Genomic DNA, 25370 nt, shown 5'->3' with positions numbered 1-25370 from the left:
GGTCCCTCTGCACTGTGCTGCCCGCTCCGCTTCCCTTCGGGCACCGCTGGCGGAGCGAGGCCGGGAGGTGACGCCGGCGGCAGGACAGGGAGAGGCGGCTCCTCCCCGGCAGCTGCGCCAGGAAGGCATAAAATCTGCTTCACATACTTGAAATGCTTCCCGAATGAAAACTGGCAAGGCCCCATTCTGTAAATTATTCAGCAATAAAGTCACTAACGAGGAACAGTCGAGCCCCAGGCCGGGGGGTTTGGTGCAGCCCAAAGTGCTTTCTTGAAATCTGTGCAAAACAGCAAGAACAAGAGGCGGCCAAGGCCAACAGGATCTTCCCCAGGGATGGCAGAAATGTCCCCTCCAGCCTCTGGGAACCCGGAGAGGATGTGAAGGGCTCATACACGGTGGAATATTTACTGTGTAACACTCACCCTGTGCCTTCCCCGGACACAGAAAGTCCCATAAAACACCCCTGGCTGCAACAAATTGCTCATTTTTTTCCCCCACTGGTAACTCATTTCCACCTTTCCTTACATGCCACTTCACCCAGGAGACACAGAGGGGTATTCCCAGGAAAAAATCAACCAGCATAGGAGGATGGGGCAGGGCAGCTCGCACCAATCCCAATGGATTCCTGGAAACTGCAGCATTTTGGTGGGAACCAAGAAAATCCCCACATGGCAGGGACCCCTCTCGGGAAGGGAGAGGGGAAACAAGACCAAGAACAGGCAGTCCAGGGGGGAATTCTGCAGCAGAGACTCCCAGAGGGGTCCCTGGGCCCCAAAACTCCTTGCTGTAACACACACTATACAGTGCAGTCTGCCAGAACTGCACCATTCCCCTCTGGTCCCAGTTGGAAAATAGTGAAGAAACCCCAAAGCATCTATCCTCCAAAGCAGGCAACAAGGGAATTTCAACCCCAACTTCATGCTCAGCTCCCACTCCCAGTAGAAACTGCTGAAGGATCAGAATCCAAGATCTGTGGGAAGCTGTAAATGCAATCTGGAGAAGAGCATGAGGCACCACGCTCCCCAAGCCACCAGCTGCAAGCCAAAGTCTATGGAGAACATGAATTATTGAACCTGGGATCAGCCATATATCCTAAATTATTACTTTTTTATAGATATAATTTGAGATATACATATCTGTACAAAAATGGATTATGCTTTGCAATATATAGTTATTTTTATTTTTTTATATATATATATATAAATAAAATTATTTATATGGCAAACCCAAATCAGTTTTGAATATATATATCTTTATATATATATAAAATTGGAAAGTACAATCCATGCAGCCAAGGCTTGAAAGGAAAGTTCCTCTTTCTAACTCCCTCCCAGGGCTGCTACCAACGTCATAGAACCCCAGAATGGTTTGGGTTGGAAGGGACCTTAAAGACCATCCAGTTCTACCCCCTGCCATGGGCAGGGACACCTTCTACTAGCCCAGGTTGCTCCAAGCCCTGTCCAGCCTGGCCTTGAACACTTCCAGGGCTGGGGCAGCCACAGCTTCTCTGGGCAACCTGTGCCAGGGCCTCCCCACCCTCACAGGGAGGAATTTCTTCCCAATATCCCATCTGACCCTTCCCTCTCTCAGTGTGAAGCCATTCCCCCTTGGCCTGTCACTCCATGTCCTTGTCAGAATTCTCTTTCCAGCTTCTGCATTTTTGCAAGAGGGGGGTCCCAAGCTGGGGAGCTACTTAACAATCAGAGATGCTCTTTAAAATACAAACTCAACTCATCTCTAGGTCTTGAATCCTTATTTTCTTCTAGTAATGCTCTTTACAACCCTTCCATTTCCCGTTTCAGGACAGAGGTGTATGCAGATGTGTATTTATCCTGCTGACATCCTGGATAAAACCACCCTCTTGACTCGTGCCCAGCAAAGCAAAAACCATCTCACTGGTAAACTCACAAAAGCGGCACAAAATGCAGCTTTCACCTGAGACAGTAATTTACCAACGTGAGCCTTGTCGTTTGTACTGCATCCATCTTTCATACGTCCCCTCTGTGTACAGCAATCGTGTCAGCTGAGTTACACGGGGGAAAAAAGGCTTTTAAATGGATGTCTTTAAAGTGATGCCTGTTCCAAGGCCAGCAAAAAGCTTTGCTGCTGCACAGAGAGAGTGGATCTGCTGCCCAGAGGAGGCCAAGATGGGATTTGCAGGAGCAGGAGTGGAAACTTCAGCCCCAAATGCTGTCTGGAGGTGTTCACCACAATCACGAAAACTCCAAAAAATCTGATTTGCGCTGTCTGTTAACACCAATCAGTGGCTGAAGCATAAAGGATGCAGAATCCAGCAGTGTCATAGAAGTTTAATGCTATCAACTGAAATATAATTAACAGCCAATTATTTCGGCGGGAATGGTAGTTTTCATCAATTAGTCTGGGAAATGTTTAAATTACATTAATTTCATTGCTGCCTGCTCGCAGCAGATTTGGAAGGGGTTGGAATGACTGATGGGGCTTGTCCAAGTGAGGCAATGCCTCCTTCTTCCCTGGGTGGTCAGGAATTACAGTAAGCACCCAATTCCCCCCAAATAAAGGTTAAGAAGAGAAGGGGATAAGCACAAGGGCCTGAAATGTGTCCATCACCACTTCAGTGCAGTCCTGCTGCTGTGCATCCCCAGCACATCCCCTGTAACATCTCCTGCAGCACTGAGGTGCCCCCTATGACTTCAGAGGAGCTGTTGGCCACCAGTGCTCCCTTCTGGATGGGCACCAGGGTGCTCAGTAGAGCTTCTTGGGCTAAAAACGTGGATTTTGGCTCCACACATCCATCTTTTACTTTTAAAGAAGCTTTTAATACCACCCTGTGCTGCTGCAAGCGAGCGAGCTGTCACACCTGGACATGAAGTACAGACACTCCTTAGCGATTTTGGGTTAAAGCTTCCACCCAGTGAGAGCAAATCCTTCAAACACCATTTCGGAGCACTTCCTGAGTTAGACACCAGCTTGACCTTGGCGCTTCCACATTGTCACAGCTCCGGGAGAGGACCCCCGGTCATGAGCCCCGACCTCGCACCATCAACCAGTGCTCGCACCGATGGGGCAGGACATGCAGAGACCACCTGCTTGCCAAGTCACCCCCTGTTTCCTGGCACTCCCCACCTTCAAAAATAATGATTATTTTCACCACGCAGAGTCCTACTCTCTCGTCTTCCCTGGCCACATGCTGGTGGGATGTAATAAAACCTGATATAAACCCCCTGTGCCGGCAGGAGGGGTGGGGGGGCAGCGGGGTTCGGGGGGCACAGGGGTTCGGGGCCAGGCTGGGGGTTGTGAAAGGCTTCCAGAAGCACACACCATACGACACCACCGGCCAGTGGGCTAAGACCCCCGCGGCAGCCCCCGCAGCCCTCCGCCAGCTCCCGGCTCCCTCCAACTTCTCCGCGACACAAAATGGACAACGGGGCACCGGGACCCGCCCGCCCCGACCCTCCCCAAGGCCACGGGGGCACGAAGCCCCTCGCCCCTGCCCCTCTCTCGCCATGGACAGCACGGCCACCCCCCGCCACCTCCCCGCGGCCCCGGGCAGCTCCCAGGCGTTGTTTTGTTTCTCCCAGGAGGAAGCGAGCTCCAAGCACAAAGCGAGCGAGGGGAAGCCGTGCACGCCGGGCTGCGTCCTCCCCCACGCCGGGGACCCCCCCGGGGGACCCCCTTACCTGCGTGGGCTAAGCAGGGGCACAGCACCCTGCCCCGAGCATCGTCGCCGGCCGCCCCTCGCCGCCCGCGGGGACAATGGGCCGGGCGCGGAGCGGAGCCCTGCTCGCAGCGGCAGCTCCCCGGCTTGTTCTCCTCCTGCTCCGACCTCATGGCGGGGGTCCCCGGGCTCGGGGGTCCCCGCGGCCGGGGGTCCCCGCGTGGGGTGGGTCCTCCCCGGCACGACACGGCGCCGCGCGGAAGTGCAGCCCGAGCGCTACCTGCGCCGGGAATTTGACCCTTCGCCGGTCGCTCCTGCAGGGCTTGATGTCACGGCACGGGAGGAGTGGCTTTGCCCCCGCACGGCCCAAGGTGTGCGGGACGGGGCCCCGCAGCAGCGGCCGCCGAGGGCTCTCCGGGAGCCCCGCGCCGCGCAGGAACCCGCGGCCGGCCGGCGGCGGAAATGATTCCCGGCTGGAATCATCATCCATCGCTCCCGCCGCTGCCACCCACCGAGCGGAGCGCCCGCCGCGTCCCAGCGGCACCATCGCGACCCATGGTCGCGATACTCGGCCAGCGCCGCCAGCACAGGGGGGGAACTGAGGCAGGACAGGGGTGACAGTCCCCGGTGCCAGCGCACACCAGGGCCACGGGTACCTCGGGTACCGACACTCCCCGGGCCGGCTCGTCCTCGCAAGGCAAATACGGGCAATGTTCTTGCCCACAGTGCGGTTGTTATTAATGTTATTTTATCCACGTGGGATGGGGGACACAGAAAATCCCATCGAGAAACCGGTGACCACCTGCTTTTTGTAATAAAAACACACCGCAACAACCAAGCTCTGTGAAACCCAGCAGACTCGTGTGGCTTTTTCAGAGAATCATTAAGGTTGGAAAAGACTTCCAAGATCAAGTCCAACCTTCAACCAAATACCACCATGCCAATTACACCATATCCCAAAGTGCCACATCCCCTCGCTTTCCATCCAGGGATGGTGACTCCACCACTTCCCCAGGGAGACTCTTCCAATACTTATCCACTCTTTCAGTGAACAAATTTTTCCTAATATAAATATTTTTTGCTCTCTACAGTCCATGCTGCACTATTACCTGCCTTCACCCTGCTGCCTGAGCTGCCTGTTTCCAAGCCCTCCACATCACACCCACTTTTTTGAAGTTATTCACACCAAAGATGTAAGAATGGGCAGAAGCACTTTGGGTTTATAAATTTGTGCCTGTCTCTTTGCTGTTATTCTCTCTAGATGAACACTGCCCAGACAGCCCAGGGATGGTTTACAGGCAGGCCCAGCACGCTGCTGGCACACACCTCTCACTGTGCCCAGGAAGGTAACACTTGCACAAAGATCAGAAAACACAATCCAAGACAAAAAAAATCATCAATATTCCATTTTACAACAGCTCATGGCATGCAAAGCCTCTGCCAGCCACCCTGAACACACCTCCCCCGCCCTACAGCAGCATCATCTCAGGCATGGGGAAACTGAGGCACACCCCATGTCCACGGGCCTTGACGATTTTGGGAAGTGGGTGACACTACAGCCACAGGAGGAGTGAGCTGCCCCAGCTAGGAAGGGATGCAGCCACAGCCACCTCATACACCCAGGTCAATAAACCAGGTCATCACCCACTCTGTGACCCTCTGGGCCCCACGCTGTGCTGCCGGGCATTGCCCCCTCCCTATCCTGCTGCTTCCTCGCCAGCAGCTTTGGAAGGGGAAGGGAGCTGGTTTTGTTGTGCAACAAGCCCTGGTTCTCATTGCAACAGGCTGGCAGTGCCATGCAGCCCGGGGCACTGCCCCCAGCACCGCTGCCAGCTGTGCGATGCCCCTGTCACCCCAGCCCCTGCCATCACCCACCTCGGCTCCTGGAACCCCGGGAAGGATCTGCATCACCTCCCATCGCTCCCTGTTTGCACAACTCCCCTCCCCGGGGATCAAGTCGGAGCGAGCCCATTGCCGATTCAGCTCAGGATGCAGCGGGAACGCTGCCACGGCCACGGGAGCAAGGAATCCCTGCCAGCTTTGGGAGCACCTGCAGGTTTAATCCTGCTCTGTGTGTGCAAATCCCTGCTCCCCGGTGCAAAGGTGCCCGTGGCCCTGGTGTGACGTGCCAGGGCACAGGAAGGTGCTGAGTCGCAGTGCCGAGAACCAAAGCAGAGGGAGGAGGTTCTCCACGTCACGGGCATTGCACAAGCCCCAGGCTCCCCAGGAGCAGCTCCTCGGAGCCTCCTCCCTGGCAGAGGAGCCCGCTGAGTGAGTGGGAATGCTGGGCTGGGCTCTACCTGACTTCTGCTGACTAATGGTGGCCCAGCAGCGTCATCCACACCCACAGCAGCCAGTGCAGCCAGACAGAGCAGCACTGCTGCTCTTTGACCCACCAATGCCACCCGCAGGGATTCCCAGGCGATTAACAATCTCTTTGGAAGGCACATGGAAAAATGGTGCTGGTTAAGTAAAAGATGGCACACGCCTCAGCCAGGTCTGTGTGGTGCTGCTGGGCTCCGGGCATTGAGCTGTGTCTCTGTGTTAAACTGGAGTTGGGGTCTGGGTCTCCTCTCCTTGCTCTGGATCAAGCCATAACTCTGTATCTGGGGGTGGTCCCTGGCCCTTATCCAGGAGGAAGACATGGCTGGGGAGGTATTTCTATCCCTGGAGTCACTTTCTGTGGATCCTAGCTGCCACTAGTGCTGGGAAAGGGACAGGTGCCAGTGTCAGTGCAGGAGATCTGGCCCTTTATTCCAAACTGGCCAACCTCCTTCAACCCTCCCTAGCCAAGACCCTTCTGCAGGGCCAGGAGGGACCCTTCCCACCCAGGCCTGATCAGAAGGTCTCTTCAGGCTGATTCAAATCGTTCAGCCTCCACTGGAGGCCAAACCTGTATCACGTGTCCCATCTCCAGCTTCCTGGGCCTGGAGGTCCCACTCTGGAGGTTATGGCTCTGAAGCAAGTCAGCTACAGGCAGTCACAGCCAAAAAATGTCCCAAATCCTTCAAGATCAGGCTGAAAATCCCAACCATCACCCCCAAGGGCCAAGCCCACCAGAGATTGGTAACAGAGAGTCAAGTTGGGGTCAAAAAGTTTTCAAGCTCTGGCACAGGCTGCCCGGGGCAGTGGTGGAATCACTATCCCTGGAGGGATTTAACAGACCTGTAGATGTGACACTTGGGGACATGGTTTAGTGGTGGCCTTGGCAGTGCTGGGGGAATGGTTGGACTCAACGAGCTTAGAGGGCTTTTCCAATCTGAATGATTCTGTGATTCTATGAAAAATCACTTCAACTTCAGCATCGTGACTCCGAAGGGAACCGATCTCCCTGCAACACGTAATAGTAGTTGGTAGCTGATTAAATGCAGCTTGAGCACATGGATGAGCTGTACATCACTGCCCTGGAGGCACCAACACCTGCAGTGACTGCTGAATAACCTCAGCCCTGCCAGAAGAATCTCTGCAGAAGGTCAGTGATGCATCCGTGTACCTTCGGATTGGAGTTGGTCAGTGCAGAGCCAGGACCTGGAGAACAAGCTGCCCACAAAACCCACCAGAAACATAAAAATCTAGAGACCTCATATGAGGCCTGCAGCAAAATGCCACCTAATTCCAGGAAAACTTACCAACACCTCTCCCCATGCCCACGGAAACCCCCTTCTCCATCCCCGTCTCTCGCAAAGTAAAGATAACGGAGCGAGGAGATGTTTCGAAACAGAGCCGATTTCTTTTTTTCCCCCTGGTTTTCCTCTCAAGGAAAACTCCTCTCAAAAAAAATGACAGATTTTCATCAAACACTTCACTCACTGCAAATTGGCGTTGTCACCGAGGAGAGCGCTCGGCTGGGAATTTTGGAGGCGCTTCGGGAACCTCCGCCTGCTTTTTGCCGAGTCAAAAACCCGACGGTGGCGAGGTTGGAGAACGTAACGCGTGAGGCAGGGATTAATTAACATCGATCTGGCTCCAAAACCAGAGGCAGGGAGAGTAATTTTCATTCAGGAACTTGGCACCGTTTAGCACCTCCTCCTCCTCCGGCGCTCCCGGAGTATTTTAAGCTCCTGAAAATCGCACGTGCGTCGCCCAGAGTTTTTGTAGTGATTAATTAAAACCTCAACGGAGAGAAAAATCCAAATTTTTTATTGTGGCCCTACCCAGGCCATACTCAGTGACTTCCCCCTTCTTCAAAATAGCACTGCAAAAGCTGTTTACTGTGTAAAGAGTCAAAAAAAGGGGCAAACATCATCATGCTGGTTCCAATCTCACTTGGTACAACTTCCTGAGCTCATCACAGTTATTTCTATTGTCTTTTTAATTTTATCATGACAATTATAGTTATCAGCACAGACATTTTATGCCTAACTTCTGGGTTCTGTACAATATCTTCATTCAAATGCTAAAAGGCTGTAATGAGACTGAGATAATGGCCCACAAATATAAATGATACAGATCAGAATAGAAGGAATTTGGTTAAAAAGGAAAACAAATAGAAATTATCCATCCTAATTAGCATTCAAAGACAGTAACTGGGGGGGGGGGAGGGAATGATGTGTTATGGAAAGGGTTGCTCCACCTGGTACCTGAACCCCAACAGAACCTGCTGTGCTGCTGTCACATCTGGATCCAGTGGCAAATGTCACAGACCCTTTCCCACCCTTCCCAGCTTTGTCAGCACTAACGAGGTGAGGGATGGCAGCAGCAGCAGGACATTTGTGGCCGTGGAGGGGACAGGGTGGGCATCGATCAGCCAAACGTGAGTTCTGCGAGAGCTCTGAACCGCTGAACCCCACCAGAATCAATATTTTCCCTTCTAAACCAACGCTGGGGGGAAAAGCACATCTCATATGGATTCAGTGTTATTCTGGGTTTTACATTATTCATTGAACCTCATCCCATGTCACGCTGCAGTGAATATATTACCATATATGATGACAAAAAATTACACCACTCCTGCAAACACACGATAGAGCACCAGGCCGGGCTGCTAAAGGAGCCGCTCGCTCTGCAGTGGCTCATTAGCAACCTGTAATTAAGTTGCTGTACACTGAGGTTGTGCCTGTGCCACCAGCCACTTCGTGGGGAGAGAGGAGCAAAATAATAACAATAATAATTATAAAGCGAAAATAATAATAAATCAGGCAGCAACACACCCTGGAGCTGCGCGGTGGGTCTCAAACTTCGGGAAACATTTCCTTGTGGAAGCCTTATCTCACCCACAGCACACCCAGGGATGTCACTGCAGGGCCACCAAGGGCCACCATGTCCCCAGAGCCACTCAGCTCAGCCCACCCCAGCAGGGACCATGGGGGCACTGGCAGGGAAGGAGCTCCACGCAGAGAAATAACAGGGAAAATCGGGAGCCTGCCTGGAAAAGTTAATGATTTATCCCCACATATAAATGTGCTGCTATTTCTAAAAATGCCTTTTCACCCTCAATGCCACGTGTGATTGGGATGGGGCTGTAGGTGGGCAGCTCCACTCTGAGTTTGGCTCCTGTCTTCATAACCAGATGCTACTGCCTTTTTTCAATTATTTTACTAGCAGCTGCCCTATAGCTTCCAGAAAGTTTCAAACAAGCAATTTTAATGATCTCTTTTCATTAACCACTCCATCCATATGTATAATTATATATATGTATATTAGGGAATTCAGTGTAGAAAACAGCTTTTTATGATACCTGCACAACCTGCCACGTTCACCAACACGACCAAAACTTACCCAAACCCCATTTCTTTACACCCAAAACCTGCTGCTCACCAGGCAAGAGACTTGCTCACGTGCACAGACTCCAAATGATGCTAAAAGACAATTTTTGGTTGCTTGCAGGAATTGCAAAGGGAAAAATAAGTGGGAATAAAGCCTGGCTGGGATGGCTGGGCTCTGCAAGGCAGGTTAGGAAAGCCTGGGGGAGCTGCAGGGATCAATGACCCCGTGAGCCTGGACCCATCCCGTTCCCCTCCTGTCCACTGCCTGTATCAACAGAATATTTATAAATCAATTGAAAGCAATTAATCAGCTGGAGGAAGATAAGGGATAATGAAGAAAAGAGATTAGCTGGCGATGCACAAACAGGGCTCCTCCGGGGAGGAACTGCTGTGGTTGGAAGCCTCCTCTGCAAAGCCTATTAGCTCCACTTAAAAAAGAAATTTAAAAGAGGCAACCTGAATAATTAAAAGGAAGAGTTAATGGCTCGTGCTAACAGCTCCTAAAAACCTGCAGCAGCCATGGCTGGGAACCAGAGGGGCCTGCAGATGAACCACTGCTCCACGCTGGGGAGGGATGCTCGGCCACAGCTGGATTCCTGCATCCCTGGATCCCCTGGTGTGATGGAGCCAGGAAGGCTCACATGGACACTGGGAGCTGCAGCGTCCTGCTGGGTTCACTTAAGTGACCAATGCCTTCAAGCTGAGTTATAAATAATAACAGAGAAATGAGTCCAGGACTTGAGGGGAAGCCTCCAGGGATGTGAGTCCTAATATTACCCACTGGACGTATCCTGTGGCAGCATTCCAGTCACCAACCCGCTCCTTGTCGGCTAAGCCAGGGCTAAATATACTTCTGGGTTGATCCCCAACTAAAAAAATTAACCTCTGGGCAGAGCAGTCAACATTTCTGCCATTTTCTGTATGTTTTCCTACTGATTTTTCCACCCTAATCCTTCCACACCAAACTCTGGAAAGGGGAGGCTCAGGGCAGGACCAGGAGCGCTTTCCTTGTCCATATTGCTGCTGTTAATTATTTATTTCACACCTCAGAACATGCCAACACCAGGGCTGGGCTTATTCCAGTCCACAGGACCAGCACCACCACCAAGAACTGGGGGCTTTTGGCTAAAATAACACCCCGAAGCTGCCACTTTGCTTTTGAGGAGCACCCAAAAAATGCCCCATCCCACAGCTCAGACCTGCATCCTGTGGGAAAATTTCCAAGGGGTGCCTACAAGGAATTTTTGGGGAAATTTTCAGCCTCCTCCAGTGCTGTGAGATCCCACCTGAGAGCTGGCACCCAGGTGGCATCTTAATCAGGAAGAGCCACCAATTCAGAGGCTAAAGACTGAATTTCAGTGCAATACTTGCCTTTTTCAAGCAGTACTCAACGAAATTGTCAGGCCAGGGCTGGAGCTCACAGGTTTTTTTCGTCAGCATCTCCCCACCTTCCTTGCCAACTTGCAAGGCAGCAGTTTAACCTTCAAGGTAAAACTCTAATTCATTTAGTAACAGCCCTTATCTACAGGCTGGGGGCAGAATAATTCCATGGAGAACAATATAGAATAGATAAAAATAACTGCACTGCAGCACGGAGCAGGGCAGGAGGAGCAGCTTCCTCCCTGCCCAGAGATTTAATGGCAAGTGATGGGCTGGGAGCAGGAAAACTCTGCCAATTCTGATGTTTAAAGGGCTCATGTTGATTTAAAAAGATAAGTCTTGTCTTGGTGGGTTTGAAGGCACAGGCTGAGCCCACATCAGGCTCCTCCAGCAGTCCCAGTGCATCCTGCTCACTGCCCTGAGGGACCCAGAACCCCCTTTCAAAAACTGTATTTTTCCCCTATTTTTTTTTTAACTAAATAAAATAAAACCTGAATGTCTTTCCAAGTACCTAAGCAGCAAAAGGGAGGTAATATTTTATGTGTGCACCTCTTATTGAACTTCCAATCTGTGCTCTCATTAAAAGTTTTCACAGCAAAGTTTGTCTTTCCCCGATGGGAGGTGCAGGGCAAAAATCAAGCACCTGGAGGTTTTAAATCACTTTTTTTCTCCCACCAAAATTTTAGTACCACACTAAATACCATGACACACCTGGCTGGGATGAGGTGCCCCATAAAATTACAGAATCCCAGGGTGTTTTGGGTGGCAAGAAGAGGAAAAGAAGGGAGAGATTCTTGGAGCAAGATGTGCAGCAACAGCAACTGCCAGTTTTCATCTCTTCATCACAAATCTCATAGTAATGATTGAATTTGGATTATTCTTTTCTTTCTTCCTCTCTCAAACTTCATTTTTTTTTAAATCAGGCTCATGAAAAATCTCAGCTTATAAATAAATTTTTGTGAAGAGTATAGAAAAGACTCCTGCATTTCCCCCTGTGTGCTGCACAGACTCAGCAAGCACAGAAAGCAGGAGGAACCCTCATCCCTTCCACATCTACTTTATAACCCAAACCAGGATTTTCGAATAGCCAGAGCCAGAAAATGAAAATAAGGACTACATGATCCTAGGAGACAGGTACCCAAGAAGCAATCGTATTAACTCAAAGCTAAATAGGATCAAGAGCAATAATTCCAGTTTGGCTTTTCAACATGGTACTTGAGGAAGACAAAAAAGATGATGTTTCCCCTATTTATTCCCATAAAGGCTCCAAAGTCATCCACCTTTTCTGCACTGCCCTCACAGGACCTCTCCCGAGCTGTGCCCAGCACTGGGCATTTTCCCAGAAAAAAATATTGTTGTACTGAAAAAACGAGGCCAATAATAACAAAAACATACCCAAAGCAAGGGGGGGGATTTGGAGGAGATCAAAAAAGCCACTGGGCAAATGCAATTCCTCAAACTTGGTCCAAGCACCAGAGTGGGGGACCAGGATGTGAGGGAAGGGGCACCCAAAGGACTCCAGGATTAGGTTTAAAACTGGGAAAATTAAAGAAATAACTGGTCATTCACAGCCCAGACACCCACTACCCCCCCTACACACTGCTGAGCACACCCAAAAGATTTCAAAGACCCCAAATTCTTCAAAGTTATTTTTTCCCTTAGTAAAACAGGGAGGTTTTTTAATAATCCAGCTGTTCCGTGCTGGGACAGAACAGTGGCCAAGTCCCCTCTCCCAGGGCTGCCTGCAAGCCCAAAAGGAAAAGTATCTATATAGTTCAGGCTGGGTGAAAAGGTCTCCATCCAACAGCTCAGTATTTCTAAATATAAAAGTTTCAGTGGTGCTTCAAATAATTCAGAAGCATCAGGAGAGGCACAACGAGGCCCCAGACTGAGCCACGTTTGGAAACTGCTCCTTTCACCAATTTCCCCCCCAGCCACGCCACAAAAATGATGGAAAAAAAATCCCTTTGTTTTTTTTAAGCAAGATTCACCCTCGCACCACAGTCCCCACAGGAGCACAAATATTTGATGCAATCGGAAAGAAAACAAAACCGTCCCGAAATGACAACTGAGAGGGAAACAATCTGGGAAATTTTAACCTTCAAAATCTGTCTCTTAATTCTGGTTGTGATTTCTGCAAGCGAGGGAGGAGAAAAAAAAAAAAAAAACACAGCCCAAGTGGTGTCTGCTTCTGCCTTACAAAGGCAACTTTAAATGGGATTTTAAAAGAACATGACCGGGCTGGAGTTAATGCTATTAAAATTCAAAGTGCAAAGACAACCCATAATCCTGGGCACTTCCTGGGACAAGAATCCGATCAGGCAACACACAGTGCTTTGGGGCTGCTCCCTGCTATTGATTTCCTTTTATTGGAGGGGGAAAAAAAGGGAGAAGGATCCACAAGGAAACCCAAACCTCTTCAGTAAACTCAGCCAGCCCGCTCAACACCCCCAGCTCAGTGAGCAGAAAGGAAACCGCTGGCAAACTGCACTCAGAGTCAAAAAACATTAAAAAAAAAAAAGAGATTTGGAGACAAAATCATCCCCTGGGCTGTCAAACCTGCCCAGGCATGGATCTGCCTGCCTGGAGAGCAGCAGCAGGGCACGTCCTGGAGCGAGGCAGGGAGCAGGGATGTGGGGATGCAGAGGCAGAACATTCCCAGAGCATCCACAGCAGGACATGGCCTGTGAGCACGAGATATTTCCCTCTAAAAACCACAGACCTGCACCGCTGCCCTCAGAGCTCTGGACACCTGAAATCCCAAACTTGGTCATGATTCTGCACCTCCCTTTCTTGCTCTGCATCTGTAGGAGCCACTGAAGGATCATTTAAGAGGAAACAAGCAGAAATACAGCTACTTGTATTTATACACACACGGTACTTTTAATAATTTTTTTAAGCACGTGGTCAAACACTACCTTGATTTTATACCAATTAATGCCACAGCCAGAGATTTTCCTCTGTTCTTCAGCCACTTGCAAAATCCTCCGGAAAGAATTGCTGGGGGTTATAGAGGAATTATGTTGGTTAGTGAGCCAGTTATTATCCCTCTGATAAGAGGAGCTGATCTGGGTGGAGAGGCATTGGCTCGACACTATTTGCAAAGAAAAATTAAAGCAGAGATAGTGGCAGGTTTGCTCAGCTCCTGCCTTATCTCCAAAGCGTGGCACAGATATTATTTGATCCAGCTCCGGCCGGGGAAGAAAAGAAGGGCTCCAGGGGAATTCAGCAAAGGCAGTTTTTCCAGGCATTGGCAGCTTTAAGCACCGTGGAGAAAATCAAAATACAGCAACAGAGACGCCCAGAGGGATCTGCACACTGGGAGTTTTGGAACAGACACCTGGAAATTGGGTGTCCTGTGACTGTTATAAGGGGAAAAGTCATATAAACCACACCGGCCCACCTGCAAGGTTTAGGTGTCATAAATTCCCTTCCTTAGTGGAAATAACTGAGCTGGACAGGCTGGAAGAAGCCTGGGGGGAGGCTGCACTCCCAGGAGGGCTGGAAGTGTTAACTGCCTTCTGGAGAAATCCTCAGAGTTCAGTCTTCCAGCACCCCAGCAGCATCTCCTGGGATGACGTGTCCAAAAGAAACTCTCCTCCACCTTCAGGGCCATAAATAGGGCAGGAGTGGATGTTAGCTCTGATGTTTCAGTTAGGAACTGCTACGAAATGATTTGCAATTGAGAAAAGATTGGTTTTTTAAATTTTTATACCCCTTTTATTTTAGATTTAGAGTCACCAGTAAAGCTCCCTGGAGCTGCTGGTTTCCCTAAGCCCGGCTGGGAGAGGGGCAGCACCACACAAAGCCCTCCTCAGCTTCAACAGAGATGAAAAAGGAGTGCAGGACAATGAGGTTTGTCCCAAAGCCACCTTTTCCCTGGGAATTGCACCTTTTTGGGACCAGGTTCTTTTCCACCCTCCTTAGCTGCTCTCATCATCTAGGCTCAGTCAATTATTTGTTTTATTATTTGCTCTCATTATTTGGGTTCAGTCAATACCACCAGGTCCCATTTATACCTTCCAAGGGGTTTATAAACCTTCCCCACCCTGTAACAGGAGCATGAGCAGGTTTACAAGCAGGAGTCTCTCTCCAAAAGTGCTCCAGGGAGGAAAAGGGCATCCTTGGGGGAATAGGCACATTTTAAGGGCTGGGGTTTTAAGTTATTTTAAGACATTTTTTAATCCATATTGTCTAGACCTGAGGACCAGACAAACGGCATCTGCTCCAGCCACTTCTCGTGGTCTCTGCTCCACTTTTGCAGCAGAGGAAGGAAGGAAAAACAGATCAAAAGAGCCATGTGGGGAAAATAATGAGTTTGGATTGTGCCAGCAGCACAAGGTACAACAGACAGTGAAGGAGGAACAGAGAAATCCATAAGTAATGCTGAGATGCCTTTACCCACTACCAGGCTTTTGAGTACACCAGGTATTTGAGGGAAGATACAGGTAAACCCAGAGGAACTGCAAACCTGTTGCAAATGGGAATTAAAAGCTTAATTTTTAGACAACCAAGGGGGATTTTGGGAACAGTAACACTGCCTGATCTAAAGAAGCAATAATGGGCCACAGAAGTAACACAAAGTCTGAGCCCTCAGAGCCAGCAGCATTCCCTTGGGCACAGGGATCACCCACAGCAGGATTAGGGGTGATGCAGGAAGCAAACCCCACAAAGGGAAGATGGGCTGATGGACGGCTCTGCAAGCACTGCCAAAATATTTTACAGAGCAGCTGTGCATTAATGAAAACACAGAGAATCACCCCAGCTCCCAGCCTGAATCCCAGCCATCCACATATGGCATTTCCCTGGCTAGGTAATTGCCACAAAGCCTATTAGCTTCCATAGCAGTTGTTGGAGAGTCATTAGGACAAACCAAATGAGAGGTTAAAATCTCCTGTACACACTGTTTTAATAATGACAGCCCCTTTATACTCTGCAACATCCAGCAAGGGAGGGCTGAGGGAGGGAGCCAGGTTGGCAAAGGGGATGCTCAGCCCCCCCAAGGGCTGCAAATTGATTTCCTCCCCCCACCATCTTCTGCAGGACAATTATTTCTTGCTCCTTGGACTCAACCATGTAGGATTTCACTGTCAGGACACACGTTGTTACCCTCAGCTCACACGGGCACAGTCCCACCAGCTCCTGTGGATTCTGTGATGCACCACGGACCCTGCACTTCCCAGGCCTCTCCATCTTCTGGAGGGGTTCCCAAGGATAATTTAATGCAGTCTAATGTAATATTTTACACATGAAGACCTTCAGAATTTGCTTAATTCAAAATCAAAATCGTGTTTTAAATTGATAACCAAAGTGGGGGGAAACCAGCACACTCCAAAATGATATTTGCAAGAGATAATTCCACACGTGAAGACTCTCCATCATCTCCCCATCCTCCAGTTCTCCTCTTATCTATCCCCAAAGCTGCAAATGGTAACTTCAAAGCCAAACACTGTTTCCCAACTGGAAATCCAGTGGGCTGGTCCCCAGTGGATGTGGGGAGCTGGGATGCTCAGCCCCAGGCAGCGTGTCCCTGGAACTTGTGAGACCCCTTTTCACTCAGGGACCCCTCACCCTAGAATGACCACTATGCCTTTCTGCACACAGAAACACATCTGTTACCTCAGCTGTGCCTTCCCACAGAAAATTCCAAGGAGCCAAACCCACCCTTGGCACGGCAGCATCGCTCCTCCATGGACAGGGAACTTCATCATCCTCAGTACAAGACATTCAACATCCCAGAAATGAGAAGCTCCAGGAGGACACAGGGAGCTGGGAAATGCTCCATCCAACTGGATTAAGCTCCAAAATCATCTTTGGAGATGCAGTTAAGCAGCAGCTCTGCCCGGAGCAGCCAGGGCACTACAGATGCAAGCACAGACTTCATTCCTACCCGTGCAACAGACCCCTGGCATTTATCTCCTCTGCCTAAAGATCTGCTGGAGCCCAGGGGATCTCACCATGAATCAGCATCAGCCAGGGCTTGGCTGACTCAACCCCCCCCTCAGCACAGCAGCCTTAATTCCCCCCAGAAGAAGAACTGCAGCAAAACCCGGAGCAAGAAGCAGCAATTTCAGAAGAGCTGCAACCCTGGGCTGTGCAGCTCCAACATCTCACATGAAAGGGAGGAATTTCCCTCCCAGTGAATAGCGGTTTATACATTCTTTGGCAGCCTGTTACCATTAGCAAACACAATCTGTATTTCTGCCTCGCTCATTTGTTTGCCAAGAGCATTGGAAAGGAATATTTTACCCGCCGCCAGATAAAATCTGTAAGCGAGCGTGCACAGCGTCTCACTGCAGGTACAAGGCTTGTTCCTGCAAAAGGACACCTGGATGAACGCCACCTGAATAAATCTCACCCCCAAAATGGATCTGAAGAGCTCAACACGTGGCTGGGAGGGGGCAAGGAAGTGCCACAGCATCCCAGCCCCTCTCCTGGCCTGGGATAAAAGGTGGTGGGAATACGAAGGGGGGAATTGAGCTGAGCCAGGGCATGGTTAAAAAGCACATGTTGGATGAGGATGGAAAAGATAAAAAGCCCTCCAGCCCCCCAACTCGAGCTGCCACCTGTGGTACTGCTTCAGGGAATGCCAGTCCCTGCCAGCACCTGGAGCTTCCCTGATTTTTGCCTTCCTACAGCTCTGGCCCAATCTCAGCCTGGACACAGCAACCCTGGGTTTAAACCTCAGCCCACCTTCCTGGACACAGCAACCCCGGGTTTAAACCTCAGCCCACCTTCCTGGACACAGCAACCCCGGGTTTAAACCTCAGCCCAGCTTCCTGGACACAGCAACCCTGGGTTTAAACCCAGCTGCTTTCAGTTCATGCCCCAGTTCCTCTGCTTGGACATCATTTAAACAAAACTCCCTGAAAATGCCCAAACCAGACATTTGTGGTTCCACAAGTATTTTTTTTTCCCCCTCCCCTTGGTGATCTGTATATCAAACACACTTCCCTCATGAAAAAACAGAGAGGAAAAGGTTTGTTTAAGTTCTTTTCTCTATCCCCTGACCCAGATCCTGCATCCAGCCGAGCCTGACCCGCATCCCTAGAGCAGCAGAGGTGATGCCCTGAACACACACGGGAAGAGATCCTGGGAAAGGGGAGCAGCCAGCTCACAAAGTCCCATCATCCAGCCCCAGCACACTTAAAAGGCCTCTTTTCTTTTTCCTAGATTTTTTAATTTAATTTTTTCCCCATTTCCTGCCCGGATCCTGCTCCTACAGCTGGGACAGCACACGCTCCCACGCAGAACTCCCCCAAACCTGCACCAGGGACTATTCCTATGGGAAACAGCAATGCCTGGAGCCCCAGCAAGGGAAAAAGCACCCCCAGAATGACACAAACTCTCAATATCAGCTCCCTGACAGCCTTTTTGGGAGACTCCCCCTCCCCAGCAGCCCCATAGCCAGGCCAGAATTACAGACCTGCAACTGGGAAGCTCCCAAATCCCCCTGGCAATTCCCACAGCCATCCGGTCCCACCTTTCATTTCCAGCTCAACCTTTCCCCTCTTTACTTTGCTTCCAAGTTCAGTTGAAGACATTAACCTAATTATAATTATCCCTGGCACTGCTTTCGTCTCCTTCTCACTCCCCCTGAATTCAGGCAATGCCGATTTTGCAGCTTATCCCAAAATTTCCTCCCTGTTTGTTTGATTTTCTTTTTTTTTTTTTTTTTTTTTTAATTGCAACAGCTCCATTTCAGCCAAAAGGCACGAGAAAGGGAGATGCTGTAGGGGAGTGAGAATAAATGGAAAAAGTTGTGCCAAGGGTGGTATGAGGGGAAAAAAGCATTAGTTTAAATGAAGCATTAGGAATACATCCACTCCCCGGATGCTGTTTGAGCTGAGGGGGGGGTGATTTTGGAAAAGGCTGGCAGGCATGGAGCAGGCAGCTCAGTTTGATTCCTTGCTGGCAGCCTGGAGGTAATTTGGGGAGCAGGGAGAATCTCCCCCTTTTCACCTCTGCCAGCCATGTGCCCGGAGATGCTGGAGAGCTGGGATCCCTCACTTCAGGGTGTATTTTCAGCAGCTATTTAAGAGCTTAGTGGGATTTTCAGGAGCACCTAAGCTGTTTAGGTGCCTAAATCCCATTGAGAGTCCCTTTGAACACTGCTACCTTCCTAAATCCCAGCCTGTGTTTATGAGTGTCATTAGACATTAAATACCTCCAGCCACACGTCCTAATCCCAGGGCTGGGAAGCTGCTGACCATTGAGCCAATCCAGCTTTGCAATATGTGGGCAGAGGAGCCTCATCTGGGCACCTCCATCCCTTCCCTGTCTGACTGGGAGCACGGGTTGCTCCCTTTTTCCCCCCCCTCTTGCTCTATCTCAGTGGAGATCACTATCTACAAAGTCTCTCTGAAATGGGTGTACTACAAAAAACCTGCATTTCCTCCTGCTCCACACAGGCCCCCAGCCCTGTCCCAGCGTGGGATAAACCTCGAAAACAAGGGACAACCCACGAGGGAGATGCTGGTGCCCCCTGGGCACAGGGATGCAGCTCCAGTTTTTGGAGGTGCCCAGTGCTCCAGCTGTGGGTGCTGCAAGGCTGACCCCAGGTGCTGCACATCCCCCGTGGCAAACACACCACCACTCCAAATTTGGGGTGATTTTTCCCTTTTGGAGGTTGTAAGGAGAGGGGATGCAGCTGCAAGGGGTGCAGACCCTCCCAGCTTCCTTCCCCCACCCTTGAGGCAATTTAATTCTATGAACCTCTCTGATAATCCAGGGAAAGAACATGTTGGAGCGTGTTTGGCTTCTCTCGTGTCAAATACACTTTAATTGGTGATAATTTCTGCATGTTGCTATATCCAGGTGAAAATGAACCCTCTGAGCTCCTCTCTGCTCTGCAGCTTAATGCTCCCCAGTGATTCAGTATTAAAAACAAGGGGTTGGAGCAATGGGAATAAAAAAAAAAATCAACTTTTAAAGGGCAGCTCTCCCAAAAGCATCACAAGATGTTTAAGCTTAGCTATGACCTAGGAGCAGGCAGCAAATTCCAGTTTAATAACAGTATGGGATTTAGGGAGATTCTCCCCTTCTTCTGGTGAATGGAGGAGGGACATGAGGCATTAATGCAGCACCCAGGGGGGCACATTCCCATCTTTTATCCCACATACAGGCACAGCAGCCAGCCTCTCCAGGTGCTCAGGGGAGGATGCACAGCTCTCCATCACCTCCTCCAAGCTGTAATATTTTGATCAATACCTTTATTCACATCCAGGGGAGGATGGCAGTGCCTGCTGTTTGCTTCTCCACCCCTCCAACAAACAGGATAAACCCAGGAGGGAGGGAGCCCTCCCCTCACCCCCCGGCAAATCAACAGTGACACGGATGGTTTGGGAATTATCTGCTGGGAGAGGAATTATTGACCTGGGCTACAAGTGGATGAGCAGCCAGAGCTGGCACAGAAACCTGAATGGGGTGGTGATTAATTCACACACACACACACACAGAGAGCTGAATTTATGGAATATTTTCATTTCTTGATTTATTCTTTAATTACACCAGATGGTGTTGAGGTCTCTGCCTTCTCCCCCTCCCCAAGCTGGCTCTCACCACCTTGATCTTCTGCAAGGGCAATGTTAGGGGGGCTCTGGTGTGGGGGGCTCTGTCAGGACAAGCCATGGGAACATCAGAAAGTGAAGAAGATGTGATGGAACCACAAAGCCACATCAGCTCCTCCTGCAGGGGTGAGTTTTAAGCAGCATTTAGTCACCACCCTGGGGAAAATATGTTGCAGGTCCCTGAGGTTTCCAGCCCCCCTGTACTGTCTCCCCAGTGCCCACCACCTCTGTGGGTCCCACCTCGATGCTGAAATGGAGCTGGCAGGTGGGAACAGCAATAATTCACATATTCCTCAGGGAGTGCCAGCAAGAAAAGCACAAATCTTCCCTTTGAGCTGTGTGTGAAAGGTAGTCTTTGTGCTCAGGAGCATCAAGTGTGTTTGGAATCCGTGCTGGAAATCTGAATCCAATCTGATGGGCGCTTTCATTTTATTTTTTCCAAAACAAGCCCAACATCTCTGTATAAACAAAACCTGCCAAAGCTCCTGTTCTCCCTCACCTGCCTGATTGTTTCTCCCCCCCCCCCCTTTGCTTTACTGTATCAAAATAAACAAACACCATCTATTGATTCCGACTGTTCTCGGAAGATTTGTGGCAGAAAGCTGATGTTCCCCCAGTTATTGTGGAGAGATAACTGCACATCCACTGCTTGGAAACGCTCCCTTGGAACAAGAAAAGAGATAAAAAAAGTGGCTGTATCATAGCAAAGGACATGCTTTGCTTCCTCACACTGGAAGGAAGTGTGAAGTATGACTTTGTTAATAATTCATTTTGACAAGTCTCCATCCTTCCTGCCTTTTTTTTTTTTTTTTTTTTTTTTTTTTTTAAAATCCAGGATACGCTGGGAAAAAATCAATACAAGAAATAAAGAGTTTGGCTTTTCTTTTATCTTCCAGAAAGCAGCAGGGCTCACAGACCCTGCATCTCCTTGCACCCAGCACGTCCAACCATTTCCACCTGCACAAATACATTTTTCTGCTGCACCCACACAGTGGCACGAAATTAAAGGCTTTGCTCTCCCAGGTACCTTCTGCAACCCACGAAACTACAAATTAACCTTTTGCTTTCAGAGTAATTAATGCTGCAACACCACTAATGACCTGGTTGGATCCCAATACACCAGAGAACTGCTGCAGCCTGACTGGGATGCCCTTGGTCTGTACTGGAGGCAGGATTATAATCTTCTTAAAGAACACTGTTTAGCTTGATAATTGCCTTACATTGTAAAATCCTGCACAGAAAAACTTGCCCTGCAGCACATTTGATGCATTTTGGTCCTTGGCCAGGCTCTGCACAAGTCCAGTGGACTCTCCTGTCTTTATTCCCCCTTAAATTTTACTTTTTGGGGGGTTTCTATATGGTTACCACAGCAGGATTTGGTACGTTTCACACACAGGGAATGAAAGCACCAGTGAAACACGACAGAAACCACAATATAAGGTCCTCTAGGACCAAAAATCACATGAAATCACACAAGAGAAATCTGGATTAAATCAACCACGATAGTTTAAACTGAGCTACCTTCAACCTAAACCCAGAATGCAGCCCAAACTAACACCAGCCTCAGGTTCCTGAGGTTTATTCAACACCACAAACCTCATCCCCACAACCCAGACTGATGGTCAGGCCCCCCCAGGGTCATCACCCCTATATTCCATTTACCTTCACTGGCAACTCTATTAAAAATCTCAAATGCCCCACTCATAAAACACCCAGATTTTGTCACAAATCCACTCTGAGTTGACCTCTGGCCATCAATAATGGAGTGTTTCTGCTTGATGGGCAGCCCAGGGAGGGAGGGAGCCCTAAACCACAGCCGTGGGCAGCATCCTCTGCCACTCAGGTCTTCCAAAACCCACCCTTCCTGTTAATCTGTTAATGAACAACTTACAGACAAATTCAGCATATAGCAATATATAGGAAAAAATATATAGGGAAGACCCAAGGGAAGGTTTTCAAAGCAGGTGCTGGAAATCAGGAGCTTCATCCAAGCCCAATCAGGGTCAATACCACCTCCAGCTACACAAAACAACCCCACAGGTGGCTTGTAACAAAATTCTCTTTAGTCACAAAGCCCTGAAGTTCATTTGCACTAAACTGCTGCTCCAAAAACATTGGGATTTGCCCCCAAAACCCAGGACTGTTGGTGAGGCACAACCACCCCAGGTGGTTCCCCTCCAGGAGGACTCTGTGCCTGCAGCTGCATTGCCTGAGGCTGGAAACAAGCTCCCTGCTGCCTATCAGGCTGCTTGCTTTTTTTTTTTTTCCATTATAAGACTCATGATCACTGCTTTAAAGAGGGAATTAAACTGATGGATTGTGGATGATGCAAAACCTCGACGTCCTGGGAAGCTGCACAAATAAACATTATCAGAGTAACTAAAAGGGGAGACAAGCTGATTTTGACACTAAGTGGGATTGAGATGGTCTGAGTTTTCTCCATCTTCCCTAAATCACACATATTGCTGCTGCACAGTCCTGGTATCACCCACTTACAGAACCACCTGCGAATCAATCACTTTGCAGGAAAGGGATTGATTGGAGCAACTTCAACACGGAGAACTTGCCTCGTGTTTCCACTGAGGAGACCAAGCCACGGCCACCCATCTCCCACCACCTTTGCCAGCCTCAGACTGGGATCAGACACATCCTCAGACCTCAAAAGGGAAGGGATAATTTTTTGGCAGAAGTGCAAAATCAGCACTAATCACATTGTCAGGGTATCAGCTCACACTTGCTGCCAACAAATCGGGCCAGTTGTGCATCTGCAGTTGCTCATTTGGCCACTAACCTGCTTTAGCAATTACAGATAATTAAAACATCACTCTGCAGTCATCACGATTCAAATCACTCCCTGTAAGAGGAGCGTGGTGAGGTTTGATTTCTGGTGTGCCCACCTCCTGTTCTGGAGCTCAGCTGGAAGATGAAGGATGGGGGGAACCTGCAAAGGTGTAAATCAGAGCACTTCCATCTGCTGATTTTGACACTGTTTTTTCCATCTGCTCTGTAGCAGCACAACTTACACCAACAGGAGAGGTGATGAGTGCTGGAAGGTAAGAAGGACCAAACAACCCCTGTGCTCTGTGCAGTGATGCTGTTTTCAATTTGCAGGCCAAAAATACCAGGCTAAAAAAAACCCAGATAGACACAATATAGATTCTGAAATCTAAGGAACACAGGTAATTTCATCGGCTGGGGGAACGCAGTGCCAAAGCCACTGCAAGCCACGGAGAAGAGCTGGACCTTTGCTGACCACCCCAGCAGACCAGGTTAACACCTGCCCCCTCTGACTGCACATCAAGGAGACAATTTTTGTGATCCAAATGTCCCCAGGCCGGCAAAGGTTATCGAAATACCAGGGTTCGGAGGAAGGGGGATGTTCCAGCACCGCTCCCTAATAACAAACACCAAAGCAGTCCCTTCCAGGAGAAGGAGATAAAGAATTTCTTCCTCCACTGGCAATAAATCAAAGGGCACTGTTCAGCTGATGGGAATTGATTTTTCTCCCTTCCTTTGCACTCAGAGCGAGGCGGGACCGTGGCAAAAGCCTCCAGACACGACAGAGCCCAATCGATGGCAGGGAGGGGACGGGGTGGGGACGTTCAGCACCAACACAGGGCATCACTGTCCCTCCTGCAGCACCACTCAGGGTGCACCCCGGTCCTGCCCTGCCAGCCCAGATGGAGAGACTCACAGAATGGAATCACAGAGGTTGGGAAAACCCTCTAAGATCAAGTCCAACCATTAACTCAGCACTGCCAAGGCCACCCCTAACCCACATCCCCAAGCACCACATCTCCACGTCTTTTAAATCCCTCCAGGGATGGGGACTCCATCACTGCCCTGGGCAGCCTGTTCTAGTGCTGGACAACCCTTTCAGTGAAGCAACTCTTTCCTAATATTCAACCTAAACCTCCCCTGGTGCAATTTGAGGCTGTTTCCTCTTGTCCTATCTCTTGTTACCTGGGAGAAGAGACCAATCCCCACCTGGCTAAAACCTCCCCTAGGGGAGCTTTTGGGGAGTGAAGCCCCAGTAAAGCCCTTCTCAAAAACCGAGGGCATGAGTGAACTTGGAGTTGGCAATGAATGAGATTTGATCCGAATAAAAAGAGGAGAAACAACTTCCCTTTAGCACAAGCTGAGCAAACGCCATAAGGGGTGAGAACGGAGCTGGAGAGGGACAGGATGGGGGACAAACCCCTTGCACTCTCCTGCCCTCACAAATAATAATTAGGAGCCTGTCTGGCTGCCCAGAAAAAACCACCTAAAACACGGCTCCAGTTCTAATCCACTGTTAATTAAAAAGATTTTCACTATAGGCTCCATCAAACCCAAACCTCTTCGGCTTTTTATCTGCACAGAAGGAAAGGAGGGGGGAAAAAACCCAAGCTGTGTGTAATGCAGATGATCCAGAGATCGATCCCTCTCTCGCCCTACAAAGTCTTTAGTGAGAATCACTGGAATGTAACGATTTATTTCCCCCTCCTTCCGTGCCAACCATGGAGCAGCCGCAGGACGGGGGGTGTTGGATTGATCCTGCTTCCCCCTGAACCCCCACAACAGCCTAAGGTGGCTGTGTGTATAAGCAGAGGCCTGATTTAACAGGTTATAAAGCTCCACTGTTGTCTCACTATCGACTTTCATTGCGGTGCATAAAACTTTTAATGAGGAATAAACTGATATTTCCACGGGAGGACCCGGGATCTGCTCCACCGTGAGCAGTCATGGCAAACACCACGTTTCTGAAATCCAGAAGGAAAAAGGCACCAAGGTGTATTTATGCCAGAGTTCAGCTGGGATTGGCACTTAAAGTGATGGTCCCCTGCAGTGGAACTTGGTGATGTTGGGCAAGACACGGGTGGTGGGACCACTGCGGGCGATGCCCAGCACGTGGCTTTGCACCTGCACGTGCTGCCATGGAAAGCAGAGCCTGGAAAAGATGGAAGGAAGAGTTCAGCTGCTCCAAACCACAGAGCTTTTCACACAGCCTTTGGTTTTCACTGTGTCCCTGTGCTTTGGCAGCAGTTGAGCTGCACCCCATGGTAGAGCCATCTCTGTGCTGTCCAGATTTATATCAGC

The 25370-nt window shown here is 49.7% G+C and overlaps 1 protein-coding gene across 3 annotated transcripts in view; it reads right to left on the bottom strand.

Moving 5' to 3' along the window:
- The window catches only part of KAZN (kazrin, periplakin interacting protein), a 200652-nt gene that overhangs the window by 14875 nt on the left and 160407 nt on the right, over positions 1 to 25370 (bottom strand). The window contains exon 1 of one of the 3 annotated variants that reach the window (XM_064678654.1): positions 3660 to 3876. The exons of the other annotated variants lie outside the window; for them this stretch is intronic. Coding sequence (XP_064534724.1) covers positions 3660 to 3810 — 151 coding nt within the window. The 5' untranslated portion in view covers positions 3811 to 3876. Of the gene's footprint in view, positions 1 to 3659; positions 3877 to 25370 lie in introns of those variants that run through there. 3 annotated transcript variants of the gene reach the window in all.

Source organism: Pseudopipra pipra, chromosome 22 (genome assembly GCF_036250125.1).
Source record: "Pseudopipra pipra isolate bDixPip1 chromosome 22, bDixPip1.hap1, whole genome shotgun sequence".
Taxonomy (NCBI): Eukaryota; Metazoa; Chordata; class Aves; order Passeriformes; family Pipridae; genus Pseudopipra; species Pseudopipra pipra.
This window is presented reverse-complemented; position numbering and strand designations above follow the sequence as displayed.